Consider the following 19,709-nt stretch of genomic DNA (forward strand, 5'->3'; position numbering starts at 1 on the left):
AAATCTAGTGGAAAAACATAGTAATTTATAGTAGCTACAGGTTAGATCTGTTTGGCCTAGAAAATATTGTATTTTCTCACCAATTTATCAAAGAAATTTCCAAATCAAAATCAGATACACTGCTGTAAAAGATGATTGATTTGAATAACAGTTGCTGCACTGAGGTATAACGACTTGCATTACTTAGGATTAATAATCGCATTTAGCTTCTTACCTAGATGTATAATACACAAATGAACTGGAATTAATTGATTTGTATTTTAGGATAATAATTACGTGTAACTTCTTGCCTAAATGTATAATACACAAATGAACCAGAATTAATTGATTTGTATTTTTATCTGTTTCAAATATTATTTCTAATCAAGGAGAAATGATATTTTGCATCATTTTTTTTTAAATGGTTTTATACAAATATTGTCTCTGTTTTACTGAAGTGTTTCCCGATATTGAAAATGAGATTTGTTTCTTTGGTTATTTAAATGGCAATTCCTTCAGTGTGTCCTTCCCCATAGGATGCAGCAATTGACATAGCCTGAAACCTGAGGGGGTGTCATCAGAAAACTCCCACATACTGTGCATGTTCTCGGTGCCATTTTGATAATATTGTTTTGTTGATCTAAGGTCTAGTTGCTGCAGAAAGTTCTGTTCATCCTGTCACCACGTTCTTCACTCTTCTAGCAATGACCTGACCATGTAGCAAGTAATGGCAAAGTACTAATGGCACAGAAAAAATGAACCAGTTCCTGCTAGCTTTGCTCTATCAACTGACTTGAGAGTCAGACAATAGCCGTGGTTGGGGATAAAGCAGAAATGGAGGCAACTCTTCCTTTTGGTGACAGCTAGCTTAGATGTATCGTGAAACCACATTCTGTCTTCCGTTCTCTGTAGGATTCCGTCTGCTGTGAAATGCATGGTAGAAACTGAATTACAGGGGAAAAAATCTCTTTGTTTTCTGGCAAAATGAATCGGCATGTAGTGTTCAGTCTGCCATCCTCTAAAGCCCCATTAGCAGGCATATGATGGGGAATGAGGAGGGAGAGAAGGCAAGGCAAGCTTTGGTAGTATCATTTCTGGTCCCCTTGCCAAACACATCAACTCAAACATTGGCATCTTTGGCTTTTTAGGTCTTAACATGAAAGAGGCCTCTCAAGCTGAGCAGATTCTCAAAAAGACAGCTGAATATTGTGAAAATCTGGCTTTGAAGGGCAATAAAAAAAAAAAAAAGCCTAGGAAGCTCCTACCCCATCTGCAGTAGTTTGGTTTTCAGAAGCACCACCAGTACCCAGAGTCAAGTTGTAATGAAAACCTAGAGAGTAATTGATAATGAAATAAGTTTTTTCAGTGGTGTGACTTTGACATTAAGGACACCTGCCTTGCTGTTTGTGAGGGTCACTGTGAGAAGCCTGTTCGGGTATTCCTGAGCAATACAATGGAGAGGCCCTTCGAGAGGCCTTCCCTGCTTGGAACACCAAATAAACCAAACACTTTTCTGTAGTATCCTACCTCTGAGAAAGTTCTGTTGTAAGATCAGGAAAACTATACATGCCGAATAAAAGTAAGGGCAGAGCCCTGCAAAAGAATTAATGTGTTTGTGAGGGAAATTTGCTTTGCAGTGTAATGAGGACCAAGAAGAGAAGTCACCTGGCCCATGTGTAGAGACAGGATACCTTGCACCTGGTTGATTTTAATGCCGTTAATGTTCAGGACTTTTTCTGCCTTATGTGGTTTGTTCCTTTTGGACTCAGTGGGTGTTGATTTAACAGAGTATTTACTTGCCTGCATTGTTTTCTTCCTTGCTGAGAAGCCACAGAGCTATGGTTAGCATACGGCCCTGTAAGGCAGTATTTCACCAAGAGGGACTCAGTCTTTCACCAAAGATGTCAAGTTGTATTTTACAGAGTGGGTGAGACTTTGTTTTCCAGACGCCTTTCTGCTATAATTAGTAAATATGCATGTTCCTCACATCTGTTCTCTGCTTCATCAACACGGAGGCAGAGGCTGGTGGGGGAAGACTGCGTTAATCTTTCCAAGTTCCCACTGGTGGAATGTGCATCCTTTTAGTAGTCTGGTTCTTATACATATCCATTGTTTCCTCTCAATTTGTGCCCCCAAAACATAACCCAACCTTTATACTCATATCTAATTAATTATTGCACCTTGTGGACTGCCTCTGTTGCTTTAGTTACTTCCAGAAGAATTTCCTGTACAGAACAGAAAATTATTTCCTATTGGGAGGACTGACTTCCTCAAATGGAAAAAGTTCTCTGAGTAAGTTGATGCGAAATTGCTGTGTTGCCAGCATCAGAGAACTTCATTTGGATGCCATATTGAAACACAGTAAACTGATATCCTGGTTGTCTAAGTCACCTGTGAAAACACTGTAGGTCACTTACCTGATAATTTCTACATTTACATTTCTCAAATGTGACAGGAATAGGATTACTTAGGATTCTTTCCCATACTTTCCTGAGTCTTTGAGGCCCAAAGCAGCTGAATAACTTCGTCATTCACCTTCAGAAGCTCTTGGAGCTTCTGTTTAATTCTCTCCTATGATCATTCACTTCAGTACAGCATTTGACTCTTTCAGACAGCCATTGCTGTGGCTCTGAAACGTGAGCTGTTGTGGCAAGACCACCCTTTGTACTTTAATGTGAGATTTACACAGCTCTAAATATATAATCAAGGGTGGCTCTGATGATTTTTGCTTCACCTGGATGAACTGCTTTATGTAGTGATAATTTTTGTAGAGCACTGCTTGCCAAACAGCCATACATGCACTTGCTCATGGAAGTGTTTCCTACTACTTGGAAAGAATCTCCTCAGCTGCATTCTCATATCTTCAAAGTTATACCTGGTTCTTGAAGAGATCACAGCGTTTCAGCTTACTGGCTTTCTAGTTGCCCACTTGGTGTATCTTCATCTGCTGTTTGTTAGGTAGCAACTGTTTATCTCCTGAGAAGGTCAATGTTTCTGGAATATGCTATGGGGGAAGGCACTGTCGAGCAGGTCATTACTTCCTCTGAAGTACTGTTGATATGCATAGACAGAATTAGTGCTGAGTTCAAGACGCAAGATTTCCAACCATTTCCAAGAATGGGTAGCCAATTCTGATCCCCACAGTTTGGAAAGGATTAGATGCAGGTCACTTATGAAAGAATTCAGACTTGCGTGTATTTGAAGGAAGTGAAGGCCATCTTCCTGTGAAATACCTTTCTTTTGAAATGTACTCAATATAGAACCCACAACATACTGTTCTCAAAGCAGGACACGCTTTGAACTTGGATGATGCTTATCCTAGCAGAGAGGGGGTTCCTGTGAAGACAAAGTACCACTTGAGATATTCAATTACATATTTCTTTGAACAAGATTAGGAAGCAATATGGCACAATGTCAGAAAGATGTTCATTTCATGATTTTGTGTAGAGTTTTTTCAGGGTTTTTCTGAAACAGGCTTTTAGTATCAGCCCTGAAAATAACACCTTTAATTAATCAAATAAATAATAAAGATGAAGCCAAACAGCATCCTGTTGAACTTTCCTTAACACAAGTTTACCAAAGTATCAGGGAAAAGTGTGTGAAGATGTACATTCCCCATTTACAAGTGCAGCAATTTGCTTCTTTTCGAAGTTGCTTACTGTAATTATAGGTGGTTTAGTTATCTAATGTCCATCAGAAAAAATATACTGTTTATTGAGAGCAAAATATTCTAATAGAAAATGAATCCTTCATGTACTTCTTGGTTATTTGGATGGTTTGGGAGGGCTGTTACATAGCTCCTTGATTTAAAAGAAAAAGAGAGAATTCTCTTGACAAAGTCTGAAACCCTTATTTGAATATTGCAGCAATACATTAATGCTTCCAGGCATTAATATAATCCGTACAAATTATGGCTGAAGTAATTGTATAACATCTTTGTAATGAATATGCAGTGACGCTGTGAGCCTTTTTACAGGATAAAAAGACAGAGCTAGCATGATACCAGTAGTAAACTTAGACATTTGTGTTCCTTCAATGAGTCAGTGATAATGACTTCATGTACTTAAAATAATTTGCCCATTGTACTGTTCTGTGTTTTCTTTGAAGAGGGAATTCTGAAGATTAAACAAATTTACTTCCTTGCTTTGCCAATCAGTTTACTCTAACTTTTGGTATTCTTTTTAGGGTCGCGTGATAAAGGGGTCCTACAAATTCCATGCCATTATCACGACATTTGAAATGATTTTGACTGACTGCCCAGAGCTGCGTAACATTCCATGGCGTTGTGTGGTAATCGATGAGGCCCACAGGCTGAAAAACAGGAATTGTAAGCTTTTGGAAGGACTCAAGATGATGGACCTGGTCAGTGTGTACCTATTTTTGTTTTCTTTTCTTTTCTGTTTGTTTGTTTTTACTTCTGCATGTTCTGTATTTTATCATTCCTGATTTGCAGTTTCATAAGTAAGTAAAAATTTTTATTCTCAAGTAAAAGTAGCAAATATTAAGAAGAATGAGGGAATGCAGCTTGCAGTCTTTAAAATGTCTGGAAGCGCATGCATACCTTGAATTTTGGTATGCTGATGTTTCATCAGGCTCTACGTTAATTCAAACCTAGAATAATGTGGATTATTTTAAGAGAATCAAGATTTTTTTTTCCCTTTCTCTCTCTTCATGTGACTTACTTTTATAATCCTCCATAGTTCCTTCTTTACATAGACATTTATTTAAAGGTATAATGTGGACAGGTGACCAAATACTGCTGTGAGAGTTAAATTGCTCTGAATTAAAGCTAGCTCTAACGTTAATTTGTTGCAAGGCAATAAGGAAGTTCTTTCAGACCACCTAAGGAAGGGAAATGTGAGTTTGGTTTCTGATGTTTGCATAAATACATATATGTTGTATGTGCAAAATATGTAATATTTAACACAGAAAAAAATGAGAAGATGGATTTCAAGCTATTTACTGTTTTTTAGGTCAGAAGATTCTTTAAAAATGCAGTAAGAACACAGATTGAGTTAATACCTGGAACTCAAAACCACCTATTTCCGATGATAATGCAGTGGGATAAACATTAGCTTATACAAGCACTGGTGACCTGTAGGTCACTTTTAGATTCTGTTTCCCTGTTTTTTAAATAATACTTTTCTTGAGGGAGTCTTGAAGCTTAACAAATGAACGTTTGTAAAAATACTGCATATAGTTTGTTTATTTTTTTAATATGGTTGCTGTTAAAGGAAAGCTGAGCTTACAGCTATGGCTATAGATGGGGAGATATGGGACTCCCCACTTCAGTTGTTGTTCAACTACTAAATTCATGTTTGAATTTGGGCTAGCTGCTTAACCTCTCTGGGTACCTATTCAAAAGAAGCAGGCAACTTTTCCTCTCATCTCTGTCAGTCTCCTGCTCTGTTGTGTGTAGTTAGAAAATGAGACTCTGCTTCGGGTATTTGCGAAAGAGCTGGAATGTTGTGGGTCAGTAAAATCTCTTGTATCTGGAGGACTTGTAAAGATGTTTTTTAAGAGGTGAAGTATTTTTTGGAGCTAGCTGGAGGAAGGCCAGAAATATATTGAAAAGAACTATATGTAAGTAGTTGGAGCAAAAAGAAAGCACAAATGAAAGATACCTATAGGGAAAAAAAATTGTATTGAAAGTGAATTTAGATGGATTCCTAGGCAACTGTTTCTTAATCTTTCAGGAACATAAAGTGCTGCTTACAGGAACTCCTTTGCAAAATACAGTAGAAGAGCTATTTAGCTTGCTTCACTTTTTGGAACCAGCTCGTTTCCCATCAGAAACCACATTCATGCAAGAATTTGGGGATCTGAAAACTGAAGAACAGGTAATCTGCTCCTGCACACTTACTTCTCTCTTTAGATATTGTGAATTCAACCACTTTGCTACATTTGAAATTTATTACTTGTTTTTACAAGTAATACCTGTTCTCTTCTTAGAAGTCCAGAGTGGATTTATCCTTAGGGGTTTTTTTGTTGATTTTTTCACCTTTGACCGAAAGTCATTTTGCCTTATCATTGTTTTGTTGCTTTGTCAATGGGTCATGCAGAAACATGTTTTATATTCTTCTTTGAACATCAGTAGTAGAGTGAGGAGACTAATTTCTGTGGAGTTAACATCCAGGAGTTTTATCAATGCCTTCTGTGCAAATGGGAACATATTTGAAAGAAGCAACCAAATGGAGGGAGGTTCTTTTTTGACTGACTCAGAAATGGATTTCTCAAGCTGCCCAATGAAAGCAATGCATAAATCAAAGCAGAATGAAAACCACTTAATGCAACGTTCTAGATCTCAATATAAAATATACTGATGGTCATATATAAAACTTAAGGTGGTTTTGTATGTATGAAACATTTTTAAAAGTCAATAGGTGACAGTCAAACCACCTTAAAAAGAAGTATTTAACTGAAGCAGAACATCTTAATTTAGGCACCTTAATTTGGCTCTTTAACTTTGTGGCTGCATGCATTTTTGTGTGCAACTCAACTTGGTTCTGTCTGAAAATTCCGATTTCTTGTATTTCTAGCTTTTTGAGTGCTTGAAGTGGTTAACGTTCTTTGAGATTATCTCTGTCATAGGTAATAGTCTAAATAAATTTTAAAAAATAATAATACAGTTCTCCCCCAGCCCCCCACCACCTGGACAATCACAGTGTGTCCTGCGGGAATCACAGGGTATGTTTCCACACAGATTGTGCACGCAGTTGCATGTCCGTAAGCCTGGACTCTGACCTGATTGGAAGTGAGCCAGCTGAGATCCAGAAGCCATGTACTCCTGTTAATACAGTGTTTGAACTGGAGTTAATATATCCTAACTCTCGACATAGCTTCTGTCTGGCCAGCTCAAAACGTCAGCAGGGCAGGACTGGAAGTGATGCTATGTATGGAAATATAACTAAAATAATGCCATCGGTTGTCAGCAGATATGGATCCTGGATTGTCTGGGCCAACAAGTTTTGGAAGAAGTGCCTTCTTGCGAATACACCATTAGATGTTTTGAAATTTGATTTTTCTTCTTTCAAATGATAGATGAGATTATATGTTAGTGACTTAGGTTTTCTCCTCCATTCCTTGCAGTCCTATTCCATGTATTTTTTTCATTGTTCATCGCTATACTAATTTGTTGCCTTTCACTTGAAGTCATTTTATTACTAAGGGAATTATGTGAATTCAGGAGAAAGTGTCTTTTATTCTTGTTTCTGCTACACAGCACCCTAGCAGGAGATGATGACCAATTTCAAGATACATTGTCAACTTTTTGACACTGAGCTGGTTTGTACTTTGATAAGTGACAGAACCTAAAACCAACAGAAATGCCAATCTTGTTATATATGGAGTATGCTTGAGTTTTTATATAAAGGACTTTACAAGGGTTTGATCTAACTTGGCTGACTTTGTTGGAGGAAAATGAGTGCTTTTCCCCCTACCTCATACAGTATATGTTGCAAAACCTGGAGAAAAAAATATATTTAGCATTAAAAGAATAATACTTACAGAAATACAATGTTTTGAGAACAGGCCTAAGTAGTTTTCTACGTTGGTGGATGTGAAAACTCAGGAAGTAAGAAAAGAATTAGGAGCAGACGTCTGAAGGCCTATCTGAATAGCCTATTTCACTGTGTTTAGTGGTTAGAAGTTACTGCAAAGCTTGATCTTACAGTCACATTTGGTTATATATTTGTTTGTGCTTACCTGGGGTTGACTTTGCATGATTGGTGTGCGGTACTGCCCTCATCTAGAGGGACAGTTTGAAGTGTGGTCGTCTAACAATATTCTCTAAACAGAAGTGTTTCAGGCTAAAAATGACTTCAGAAGTTTACATCACGTTGTTAGTAAGGAAATTTCAATCTCTAGGTCTTTGAGGAAAGACTTTTTACAATGCTGTCTACCTGTGATCTGAGGTAGAAAAGAGGGGAATTTTAGAATTAAGAAAACTTTAGGAGATAGAAAAATAAATGTGCAGCCCTACAGCTTTAATTGTTATTTATATAACATATGTTTCCTAGGTGCAAAAACTGCAAGCTATTTTGAAGCCGATGATGCTGAGACGTCTCAAGGAGGATGTAGAAAAGAACCTGGCCCCCAAGGAGGAAACTATCATTGAAGTTGAGCTGACAAATATTCAGAAGAAATATTATCGTGCTATTCTTGAAAAGAATTTCACATTTCTTTCTAAGGGTGGAGGTCAGGCAAATGTACCTAATCTTTTAAACACTATGATGGAACTAAGAAAATGCTGCAATCATCCGTACCTTATTAATGGTAGGCCTTACATTTTTCTCCTCATTCAGAAAGCGTTTGTAAGAAAGCTCAGCATGTTAAAAATTCTGTCCTGGTGTCTCCAGACAGATAGTCATTTATTCTTATTTTCCTGAAATACATAAAGTGAAAGTAGTGTAGATGACTGTGTGAATTGTATGTCTCTTTATTTATTTATTTTAAAAGTGGAATAGTGGCATAACTTTTTAGGTCCTCTTGTGTTTTGATATCTGCTAGTCAGGAGAGTGTTCCTTTTGAAAACATCTGCACTGCTTTTTCAAGGCTTGCTAGTCCTGACAGAGTTGGTGTTAATATTATCAAGTTTGTGTTATCAAGTTTTTCTTTCTGTTATTTCTGACAAAGAAGATTTCAGTTATCATGCAGGTTGTTGGATGCTGGTGTAAAGATGACAATTTTTTTTCTTCACAGTTACAGTTAGCTGCTACTTATTTTCTTGCAACAGAGTATTATGAGATAGTAACTAAGCGTTTCTGAATAAAAGTTGTGGGGTAAGAAGTGATTGAGACATGATTTTTTGGACACGTGTAGTCAGTTCATTTTCCTAATTTAACTGGTCAGAAAAAAGATTTGTATGAATGTCATATTAGATTTTAATGACAAATACTGTTTCATTGTGATATTGTTGCATTTAGATCAGGATCATCTACGGCAAGTAAGTAATAGATGATGAACCAGCTAACTGCATCAGTCTGAAGTATGCTAACCTGTATGCGTTGGTGAAATCAGATCTTCCCTTTGAGGATGTAACGCAAGCCTCCATACGTGGTTGTGTGCTACTAGTTCCTTGTTTCCCAACTCCTCTTTATTACTGTATATGACTTATGCTGTTGCTGGTTTAATGCTGCCTATAAGCTTCACAGACTCGTAGAACGTGTTGTGAAAGATTGTTTTGTTCCAGAGCTATATTTCAGTTTTTCAGATTCAGTGATTTCCGTATTCTGTTGTATGACCTCGATATTGCAGTGCTTATGTTTTCTTTCTTGACGTTTTTTGTTATGATTCACCAAATGACATCTCATTATATTTCATGCTCAAGTAATTATTGCAAAGACATGATACAGAGTTACTCCAAAGTACTTGAACCCAACTGTGCTGGTGGGCTGCTCAGTTTCTAAACTCAGATGAGCATACATTAAAGCAGCTTTGTGGTTCTGGTAGGGCTTTTTGTTGTTTGTTGGTTTTTTGTTTGAAGTTGATCCATTACATAAGTAGGTTTACCAGAAAGTAGTTCAGTATGTTCAGGTTATGAGCTTCTGAACTTGATGCTTTTTACGTTCCTTGGTTTTCTGCTTGTTTTAACGTAGTGATTACTTTTCCTTATTTCTTGGTTGTTACAAGGAGTAAAGTGCATGTTTTGCTCCTACTTAGTTTTATCAAATAGAGTTCGTAAGCAGTGCTGCAAGCACTACTTAAAATGATTTCTTTTCCTCACAAGTCTGGTGTCATTTAATGTCTGTTAGACACTGCTGCAATCCAGGTAGCTGTATGGAAAATTTCAAGTATTTTTGGATGACTTTCTCTTAACCCTAATAGAGAGAGATGGGGATGTCTCTTGAGAGCTTTTTCCTTTTTAACATTTTAGTGACTTCTGAACATTTGGGCTTGCTTGGCATGCAGCAAAATGGCAGGTGGGTCAAGCCATCAGATTTGATGGAAGGGGAAAAATAAATGAATGCTGACTATTATCAGTGTGGAAGATGGAACCAAGCAACCAAGTTCTGTGTAATTCTAGGAGAGAAGATACTCCATGTGTCCTGTAGTTGTCTGAGCCTGAGGTTTTACCTTGTTGATCAGTGATTAACATCTTTGTATTTGCAGTGATAACACAAGTTTGTTCTAGTTCTGTCAAGAGGTCGTGCAGTAGCATCAGGACAACATTGTGCAACCTTAAGAAAGGGCTGTTAGAGTAGCAAGAGCTTGAGACTTAACCACTTTTATTAAGAGGTCTCTGAACCCTTCTCATTTTCTTCTACATTTACAGGTTTGTAAGCTAGCAGCAAGGCATGTGTATTTGAATATAGAGTCCAGGTAGAGCAGTATTTTTTTGTTTTGCATAAAAGTTGTGAACAAGTCTTCTAGATAATCTTCAGTTAAGAGCCATAGGAGATTATCTATGATAAATAGCATGGTAGGAGTTGAACGTGTTTTTTTATTTGTTTCTTGAATGGCAGATCTGCTCTGTGGTAGTGAGGGGAGAGCGGCTCTCTGCTGAAACTGGCCTTGAGTAGACTTCTAGAGAGAGCGGCTGCATGTTGTGTGATCTCCAACCAAGCTGGACTAGCATTGTCTGTTGGTTTCCTCAGGGCTGGACTCCTTGTTTTCTCCCTAGCAACCACGCTCAAGTATTCATCCATCATACTTCTTTCTCTGGCTCCCAGATGCAGCAGCAGGGAGCGCCTCTGCTTGCACGTGCTACAAAGCACAGTGGAAAACACTGGAAAGGTTTCTTTTTCTGTTCCTTGTGCTCTCTTGAGCCCTTGAAGTCTCTCTTAATTAGTAGTGGAAGTAGGGGATTTCCTGATGGACCAGGCACACATTCAGATTGCTTTCTTTCATCCACTAATAAAAAGCAGGTAGAATAGAACTGTTACAGGCATCTAGGTACTGCATAAGTATCTTGGGTAACAGTACTCAGTGTTCGTCACTTGGGTGCAGTTGAAGTAGAAGTGAAAGGGTTAGGACAGACCTTTACAGGGTTTAGCTAGGATAGGATTACTGAACTGGCAGTTTTTTGGAGGTCATGGGCTGTTATTGAAGTGTGTCTTGCTGAGACCAAATGCTGATGCTGAAAATCCTTCATTCATTAGACCTGTGCGTAGGTTTGTTGTCATATAGTTGGCCTAGCCACTTTGCTTCTGAAGACAGCGAGTTTGTGTGCTGGTTTACTTCGTAGCAGTGAAGCTTACGTTTGTGTATCACAGCTGATTCAGAAATAAGTCATGTAACCAAGAAAGATCACTGAAGTTACTGTATACAAGCTACAAAGCCTATTATATTCTGAAATTGCATAAACTTAGTACAGAATCTGAGATTTACTACCTACTACCCCAAACTCTCTTAGTTTACAAAACAGGAAATAATATGATTGAATGGAGCTTGAAGGAGTGTCTAATTCTATTTTCACATGGCTTTGTTTTTCTTAGGGGCAAACTGTTGGGATCAGTAATAATTGGAGTAGGGCATCCTGTTTAAGGAAAATTCAGCGTTGTAAAACTATATTTAAGTGTGGTCATGTCTTGAACCTGTTAAATTTTGTGAAAGCTAGCAGTGCAAGTATTTTGTGTAATATGAAGCTGCCAGCCTGCATAGGGTGGCATCTAGTTGAGACACCACGTTACAGTAGGCACTGAACCAGTGACCACACAGTGAAGGGTGCGTTTGCATGTTTGTTTATTTCCACCTAGTTAGAGTTGGGGTTTGAGAGAGATGCTCATTGGAAGCCTGGCAATAAGCTTTTTTTTTTTTTTTTTCCTCCCCTGCCCCCGCCCTCCCACCCTTCCTTGTGTTCCTCCAAAGCAATGTTGATGTTGGATGTTATAAACTGTTTTTTTTTTTTTTTTAATCAGAGGTACTCAAAAAGACAGCCCCCAGAAGGTTTACGTGGGTATGAAATAAGCTTAGGATGAAGATTCCTGGATTTTTGCTTAGCCAAGAATAGCCATCTGATAATGCTTTGAATAGTAATTATTTGTAGAAGGGACCTGAAAATGGGATAAAATCATCAGAAAGGTTGGAGAATAATGATAAGACTTGAACTTGATCTGTAGTCATTGGGTAATGAGCAGTAGAAGGAAGTATTTGTTGCTATGCTTTTGGTTCATAGAGGGAATGGCAAGAAAGAACTTCTGACTGGTTTTGGAAAGAATATATCCATTGGATAGCTTCACCAAACTGAGGAAAAAGCACATTCATTGAGAAAAGAAAGCTAAATAGAAGATAAAATATCATTTCACGCTGCTTATTTTTTCCAGTGATTTTCATTGTTTGTATTTTGATTCTGTAGTTAATAATAACGGAAGGAGCAGGTCCAGATCATGATTGTGTTTAAACCTGGTTTGGGTTTTAAAGGCACAGATATCAATGTGATTTGTATTCCTTGTATTTTCCTGTGAAAACAAGATACTTTTCTTCCATGTTGCATTTAGAAAAGGACAGAAAATCCACTTAGTCAGTTGGAATATGGTTTATTTATTTTTTTCTTAATTTCTCATTAAATTGTTTGCATTAAATGGTTGTATGAATTTGCGTAGAAAAGATTATACTCCTTTAAAAAAAGAAATAGAACGAATGCTCAGTTACTTTTTATTTATGCTGTATTTGTATATATGTTTGCTTTAAATTTAAGATTAATATTTTTTATAAATGTTTATTCACATAACGCTTAAAACATTCCTGCGGTCTCTATAGGGTATTGAAGGCAAGCTCATTGTTTATTAATAAAACCCTTTGCAGTGTTCATGTATTGCTGTCCAATCTTTGCAGGTGCTGAAGAGAAAATTTTGGAAGAGTTTAAAGAAACACACAATGCCGACTCTCCAGATTTTCAGCTCCAGGCAATGATCCAGGCTGCTGGCAAGCTAGTACTGATTGACAAGCTGCTGCCAAAACTGAAGGCTGGTGGCCACAGGGTGCTTATCTTTTCCCAGATGGTGCGCTGCTTGGACATACTGGAAGACTACCTCATTCAAAGACGGTGAGAGCAACAATATAATACAATTCTAAATAAACTGTGCTTTCCTCAGCGGCCACAGTATTTAACCTGTGAGTGATCCATATTGTAATGGGATGAAATTCAAATGCGTTACAGTATTTTCTGTAGTAATCTTGACTAAAGGGAGAAGCATACCTGTAAGATGCAAGTACTGAAGTTTTTCTTTTCAGTGAGTATAAATTGACCTTACAGGAGCTTTAATGAGTCCTCTTAGTTTTCTACTCAGTGAAATGTCTCAGTTGCTCTGGATTTTTTTCATTTAATCTTGGACATTTATTTCTTTCCTTGGAGTGAAAGCCTGTTCTTCACTGAAAGGCACGAAACCAGAGACAAGATAGTATGTCTTCCACTGATGAAGTTGGTGGATACAAGAACAGTCACTCAGTTTGTTGTAGCTATTTTGATGCTATAGTAACATTTTCCTTAAAATAAAAAACAAACAAATAGATTCTTAAAAGAAACAATGACAGAAGTTAAGAACATTTTCAGTAAAATTCTCCTCATAATACATCTTTATTTCAGGTACCCATATGAACGAATTGATGGCCGAGTAAGAGGCAACTTGCGTCAGGCAGCTATTGACAGGTTTTCGAGACCTGATTCTGATAGGTTTGTTTTCCTGCTGTGTACAAGGGCAGGAGGTTTGGGCATTAATCTTACTGCTGCTGATACCTGCATCATTTTTGATTCAGACTGGAACCCCCAAAATGACCTACAGGTAATATTACAAGAGGTGATTCAATTGAAAACTTTTTTTTTTCCTATTTGCTGTGTCTTGTAGGCAAATAAAATTTCAAAGTATCTGTCGTCCATCTCTTAAAAACATAAGGATTATTATTTATATTGAGAGCAATAACTTTTAAAGTAAGATTTCTGTATTGATTTTTTTTTTTTTATCTTTTGTCACCTGTAACTGAGGATCTGTTTTATTTCATCAGGCTCAAGCACGATGTCACAGAATAGGACAGAGCAAATCAGTGAAAATTTACAGGTTGATAACAAGGAATTCTTATGAAAGGGAAATGTTTGACAAAGCTAGTTTGAAGCTTGGCCTCGATAAGGCTGTGCTACAATCTATGAGTGGAAGAGAAAATGCTACAAATGGGGTAAGAATTAATATAAGGTGCATGATCAACAAATGATAGGAACGGGTAACTCCTTTCTTTCTTATGCATTAGCTGGAGAACAATAGTTTTCAGATAGAGCATGGCATGTATGTTAAAGTGGGGTTAATTAAGGGCAAGGCTACGTGAACTTGCTCAGACTATCTAATGTATCATTAATTGCCCAAAGTAGGCAGGTGGAGTCATATTCCCTCAATCCTCATTCACTCCCATCATTCCTCCCTTTACATGTTGTTGATCCTAGCCCTTTTTGGACTTCTTACAGTCCCGTCCCATACCTTGTCATTCTCCCCCTCGCACCTTTTTTTTTTTTTCTTTAACCTTTTTGCTTTGGACTTCTTTGCTTTAGCTTTTTGTCAGGTTGATAAGTTAAATGTGCTCTCGGGAGGAGTTAGCAATCATCAGAGCTAAAGTAAAGGGATTCAGTGACAATGAATTATTAAATCGTTTAAACCATTCATATAACTTCACCCTAAAAATGTTGTTGTTTGCATTCTTCTTTCAAAGGTGACTTCAGCATGAATGTTTAATTGACCAACACCCCATTATCTTAGAACTTAATTTCTTAAAATGCTAAATAAAAAGACAATCAATCTGATTATAGTGTCAGATATAAACATTGGTGTCAAAAAAGCCCACCTCTCTTACATGTTACAGGTGCAACAGCTTTCTAAGAAAGAAATAGAAGATCTTCTTCGAAAGGGGGCATATGGTGCTCTGATGGACGAAGAAGATGAAGGGTCTAAGTTTTGTGAAGAGGATATTGATCAGATTCTCTTAAGGCGAACACACACAATTACTATTGAATCTGAAGGAAAAGGCTCAACATTTGCAAAGGTGTGCATTGATATTCAGAGGAAAATTAATAAAATGTGACCAAGATAGATGAAGTAGTATTAAATTACATTCAGTGTCAATTTTATTTTTCAATGTACTTTTGTGAGACTTCTTCCTCACAATTGTTGGGACATCTGTATTTCTATTTATGGTTGTTTATGTGCTTATGTTTTTTCTTTCTTGAAAAAACCATTTTGTAAGTCCTAAATATTGCATTTACCAGTGAAAATAGATATTCTTTGTAGCATGTAGTTAAGAAACCAATGCATGTGTTTTCACATTTACTAGGCTAGTTTTGTTGCATCTGGGAACAGGACAGACATTTCTTTGGATGACCCTAATTTTTGGCAGAAGTGGGCAAAGAAGGCTGAGCTGGATATTGATGCTTTAAATGGAAGGGTAAGAGCTTTATGACAGTACCCAGTTCCATTAAATTGAAGATTTTTCTCCTCCTAAATTTTTACATTTCCGCTTTTATTTTAGAATAACCTAGTCATTGATACACCAAGAGTAAGAAAGCAAACTAGACTCTACAGTGCAGTCAAAGAGGATGAACTGATGGAGTTTTCAGACCTGGAAAGTGATTCTGAAGAAAAGCCTAGCACAAAGCCCCGTAGGCCTCAGGACAAATCACAGGGATATGCAAGAAGTGAATGTTTCAGGGTAGAGAAGAACTTGTTGGTTTATGGGTAAGGATATACAGATTAAATATTCTGGTTGTGACTAAAAACTGAAAATATGGAAATGATACATAGTAAATAACTCTTCCTTCTCTTTTTTATGTTCACATACCCTCTGGGTAACCTTTACCTCATTACTCTATATATTTGCCAGTGAGATTTTAAATTGCTATATATATAAGTTGCTTAAATATGTCTTATTTAACTTAAAGTATCTGAGTGTCTTACAGATGGATATGAACTCATTGGTAAAATATGTAGTTTTGTTCTGGTTTCTTACAGTGTAAAGAATGCCTGAATTATCAAGGTTTAATCTCACTTTTCTAAGCATTGTGGAGAACAACAAAGTATATTTGTAAAGAAAGATGTGGTTGTGAAATCAAGTCAATCCAGAGCTTTTTGGTGTAGTTTCTGGTATTTTGGTATGACTTGAATTCAGCTAGATGATGCCTTGTGTTTTTCCCCATTGGATTTATCAATCTGAATTTTATCTCTTTGCAAGCGAGTAGCTGTATTTGACTGCTAGCACAATGGGCTTCAGAAAAAGTGGCTTTATTTCTAGGAAGTTGTGTACAACAGTTGCTAATAATGAATTTCAGGATCAAAATAAAACTGATTCCCCAAATCCCATGATTGTAGGAATTGGTTGAATTTCCTGTTCGGAGCTTACTGGGACTATTAGAGTTAAACATACGTACTTTATTATTTTGAGTATAGTTCAATTGCAGCTTTACGAGCAGTGAACTTATTGCCTGTTCTGTAAAATAAACATTCTTAACTCTTTGGCACTGGAATTTGGATTCCCTGATGTAACCTGCAAAGGCAAAATGCATTAGTGCTAATACAGGAGGTTCCAACTTGCTTGGCACCAAGAATTAAATTGAAAGTCACAAATTAAAATACCAGTGCCCTGGCTGTTGTATTGAACATATTTTTCTTGTAGCTGGGGTCGGTGGACTGACATCCTCTCACATGGGCGCTATAAACGTCAGCTAACAGAACAAGATGTGGAAACCATCTGCCGGACTATCCTTGTATATTGTCTTAATCATTACAAAGGGGATGAAAATATCAAAAGTTTCATCTGGGATCTGATCACTCCAACTGCAGATGGGCAAACTCGAGCTCTGGTTAATCATTCCGGTATGTCTATCACAATCAAATAATGATGCTAGTAAATAGGAAAGAATTGCTTCAGTCATGCTATGTATTTAGTTCAAACTATAGCCGTTCTGACATGTAGTAGGATCTTGTCAGATTTTATGAGTAAGGTGGGCTTTGACTGAGTCAGTACTTAAAGGGGAACTCTCCCTCAGACACCTCATCGGATGCAGTGCTCTTTGTCTTAAACCGGTTTTGAACAAATATTCTAGCCTAATTTTAAAGATATCTACTACTGGAGTTAATCTCTTTCAAATGGCCCTAAAATCATAAAGCTTGTTTCCTTATGGCCGTTCAGATGCATGAGAGTTTTTTCAAGAAATATTTATATAACACCATTTTCTGGCTAGCTCTCTGCATTTTTGAAATCTTCACACCTAAATTTGCATGAAAGTTTTGGTTGATTTTGTTATTTACAATTTTCTAGCTAAATTACATTGCTGTTCAGTTTTTGGTTATTGCATTGCCCACAAGGGAATTAATATAACAACAATCCTTAGCTGTAAATGTGTTTGTAATGCAGTTTGGGGTGAGAGCTTTTCTATTGAGACTGTATAAAAAATATTGGGCATTTGTGTAGGTCTATCTGCACCAGTGCCCAGAGGGAGGAAAGGCAAGAAAGTAAAAGCCCAGAGTTCACAGCCAATGCTTCAAGATGCTGATTGGCTCACAACGTGTAATCCAGATGTGTTATTTCAAGAAGACAGCTATAGGAAACATCTCAAACATCATTGTAATAAGTAAGTATTAATAAATATTTCACTCAAACTTGTCAAAGCATATAGTAAAAAGCATTATAACTTCTTTGGGTATATTTTTAATAGAACTGCGGGGCTATTTAATAGGATGTAAAGAACATTATTACTTTTAATTTGAGGTTAATCAACAGATATCTGGATACTTCTGTAAGTTCTTTATTACTTATCTGTGCTTAAAACTCAGTCATAAGGAGCTGTTTTCTACTTAACAAATGAGAATGGAATCAAAGATGTGGTTATTCTTATGAGTATATAAAGGACAGAATATACCCTTACATTGCTTAAGTCTATTTCTCTTCACAAATGGCCATCCCAATCTACTCTGCACTGGTGTGGCCTAACCTCAGGTACTGTGTGCAGTTCTGGGTGCCACAATATAATCAGGACATAAAACTGTTAGAGAGTGCCCAAAGGAGAGCTACACACATGGCGAAGGGTCTAGAGGGAAAGACGTATGAGGAGCAGCTGAGGTCCCTTGGTTTGTTCAGCCCTGAGCAGAGGAGGCTGAGGGAAGGCCTCATGGCGGCCTGCAGCTCCCTCACAGGGGAGCGGAGGGGCAGGCGCTGAGCTCTGCTCTCTGGGGACAGCGACAGGACCCGAGGGAACGGCATGGAGCTGGGACAGGGGAGGGTCAGGCTGGGTGTTAGGGAAAGGTTCTGCACCCAGAGGGTGGTCGGGCACTGGGACAGGCTCCCCAGGGCAGTGGTCACAGCATCAAGCCTGCTGGAGTTCAAGAAGCATTTGGACTACGCTCTCTGACACCTGGTCTGATTTTTAGGGGGAAATGTGTGAAGTCAGGAGTTGGACCCCATGATCCTTGTGGGTCCCTTCCAACGCAAGATACTCTATTTGTTTATCACAACTTCTTGCAGGGTCTACCAGGTTAACATCCTTAGAGTTGTCTTCCTTAGATGCTAAATATCCAGTTTTTAGATTCCTGAGTTTCATGAAGTAATTCACCTATCCTTGGGTGTATCTCTTCTCTTCGTTCTTTTGAATCATTGCCCTGATTTGATTTTTGCAATTCTAAACATGTTACTAAAGCTTATGGGAATAAAGATCATTCTGTTTTGATTTGAGTGTTTGCTTAAGTGTTGAACAAATGTCTCTTAAGAGCATCTCTTACTTTTTGTTTCTGCTTTTAGTTAGTAATATCTTAGTTATTTTTGTCAGCTCCTTTCAACAGTGTCCTGCTTCTCCATCTCAGATTTGCTTACTATATTCTCTATTATAGACAAACCTAACCCTTACCCCAAATATTTTTGTTTTTAATTTAGGCTCTTCATTGGATATGTACCATGCAAATATAATGCATTGTCACTGCAAAGCCATCATTACTTTGTGTTTTTAATATGCATTGTGTCTTATTAATACTGTTTATTGGAAAGAATTATTGATTTGAAAAGTACCTGTGGCCTGTCAATAGGGGGTGTGATGTGAAGGAGGAAAGTCATTTAAGGGGTTTATTAGCTCATTTTCAGATGCTAACCAAGCTTAATTCTCAGCTGACAAAAACAGATACTTATGGAATTATACTAGCAAGTCTACATCCAAATAAACTCCCTTTTGATTTTTTTTTTCTAAACTGTTAGTCAGATCTGTTATTACATTTCACTTGCTGTTAAAGTAATTAATTTTATTTCTGTAACATTATTTTACCATTCCAGGTAACATGTCCTCATTACTTGTTATATCAGTTTGCAGATCAGACTTAAACTCATTTTTAAAATACTGCTTCTGTAATAATACAGTAGAAAAATTACCAGGATCAGGAAGACTGATAATTCACTGTGCAAGAGTGTTTTCAGGTGCTAGCTTTTTCCTTCACTTCCCTGATCTGCCAGGACTAAGTGAATTGTAGAAACAATATGTTTAGCCCAGGTAAAATCAAGCAGAGGTGGAAGCCAATTAGTAGTATAAGTAATTTCCCTCAAAAGGTAGTAGTATCAGTTGGCTTTGTAAGAGCTGGTGTCCTTTTCTCATGTGTAACATTTATGCTGCTCTAACGTAGAGGACTCCTGAAAGGTACAAAGACCCTCTGCTTTTTGGGTTTGTTTTTTTTGTTTTTCTCTCCTCCTCTTCTTTGGCTTGCTGTAACAGCTGTTATTGCGTAATACAAAGATGATAGAGACCTTCAGCAGCTTATTTACATAGCCACACAGGGAGC

At 37.5% G+C, this 19,709-nt stretch overlaps 1 protein-coding gene across 4 annotated transcripts in view; it reads left to right on the top strand.

Annotated features, from left to right (window-relative positions):
- Positions 1-19,709, top strand: part of CHD7 (chromodomain helicase DNA binding protein 7) — a 128,295-nt gene that overhangs the window by 94,620 nt on the left and 13,966 nt on the right. For all 4 annotated transcript variants that reach the window (XM_040545706.1, XM_040545708.1, XM_040545710.1 and 1 more), the window contains 11 exons: positions 4,165-4,341; positions 5,676-5,819; positions 7,998-8,253; positions 12,754-12,964; positions 13,505-13,700; positions 13,921-14,088; positions 14,764-14,943; positions 15,232-15,342; positions 15,427-15,632; positions 16,567-16,766; positions 17,365-17,524. In XM_040545706.1, coding sequence (XP_040401640.1) covers positions 4,165-4,341; positions 5,676-5,819; positions 7,998-8,253; positions 12,754-12,964; positions 13,505-13,700; positions 13,921-14,088; positions 14,764-14,943; positions 15,232-15,342; positions 15,427-15,632; positions 16,567-16,766; positions 17,365-17,524 — 2,009 coding nt within the window. The remainder of the gene's footprint in view (positions 1-4,164; positions 4,342-5,675; positions 5,820-7,997; positions 8,254-12,753; positions 12,965-13,504; positions 13,701-13,920; positions 14,089-14,763; positions 14,944-15,231; positions 15,343-15,426; positions 15,633-16,566; positions 16,767-17,364; positions 17,525-19,709) is intronic.

This window comes from Cygnus olor, chromosome 2 (assembly GCF_009769625.2).
Source record: "Cygnus olor isolate bCygOlo1 chromosome 2, bCygOlo1.pri.v2, whole genome shotgun sequence".
NCBI lineage: Eukaryota > Metazoa > Chordata > Aves > Anseriformes > Anatidae > Cygnus > Cygnus olor.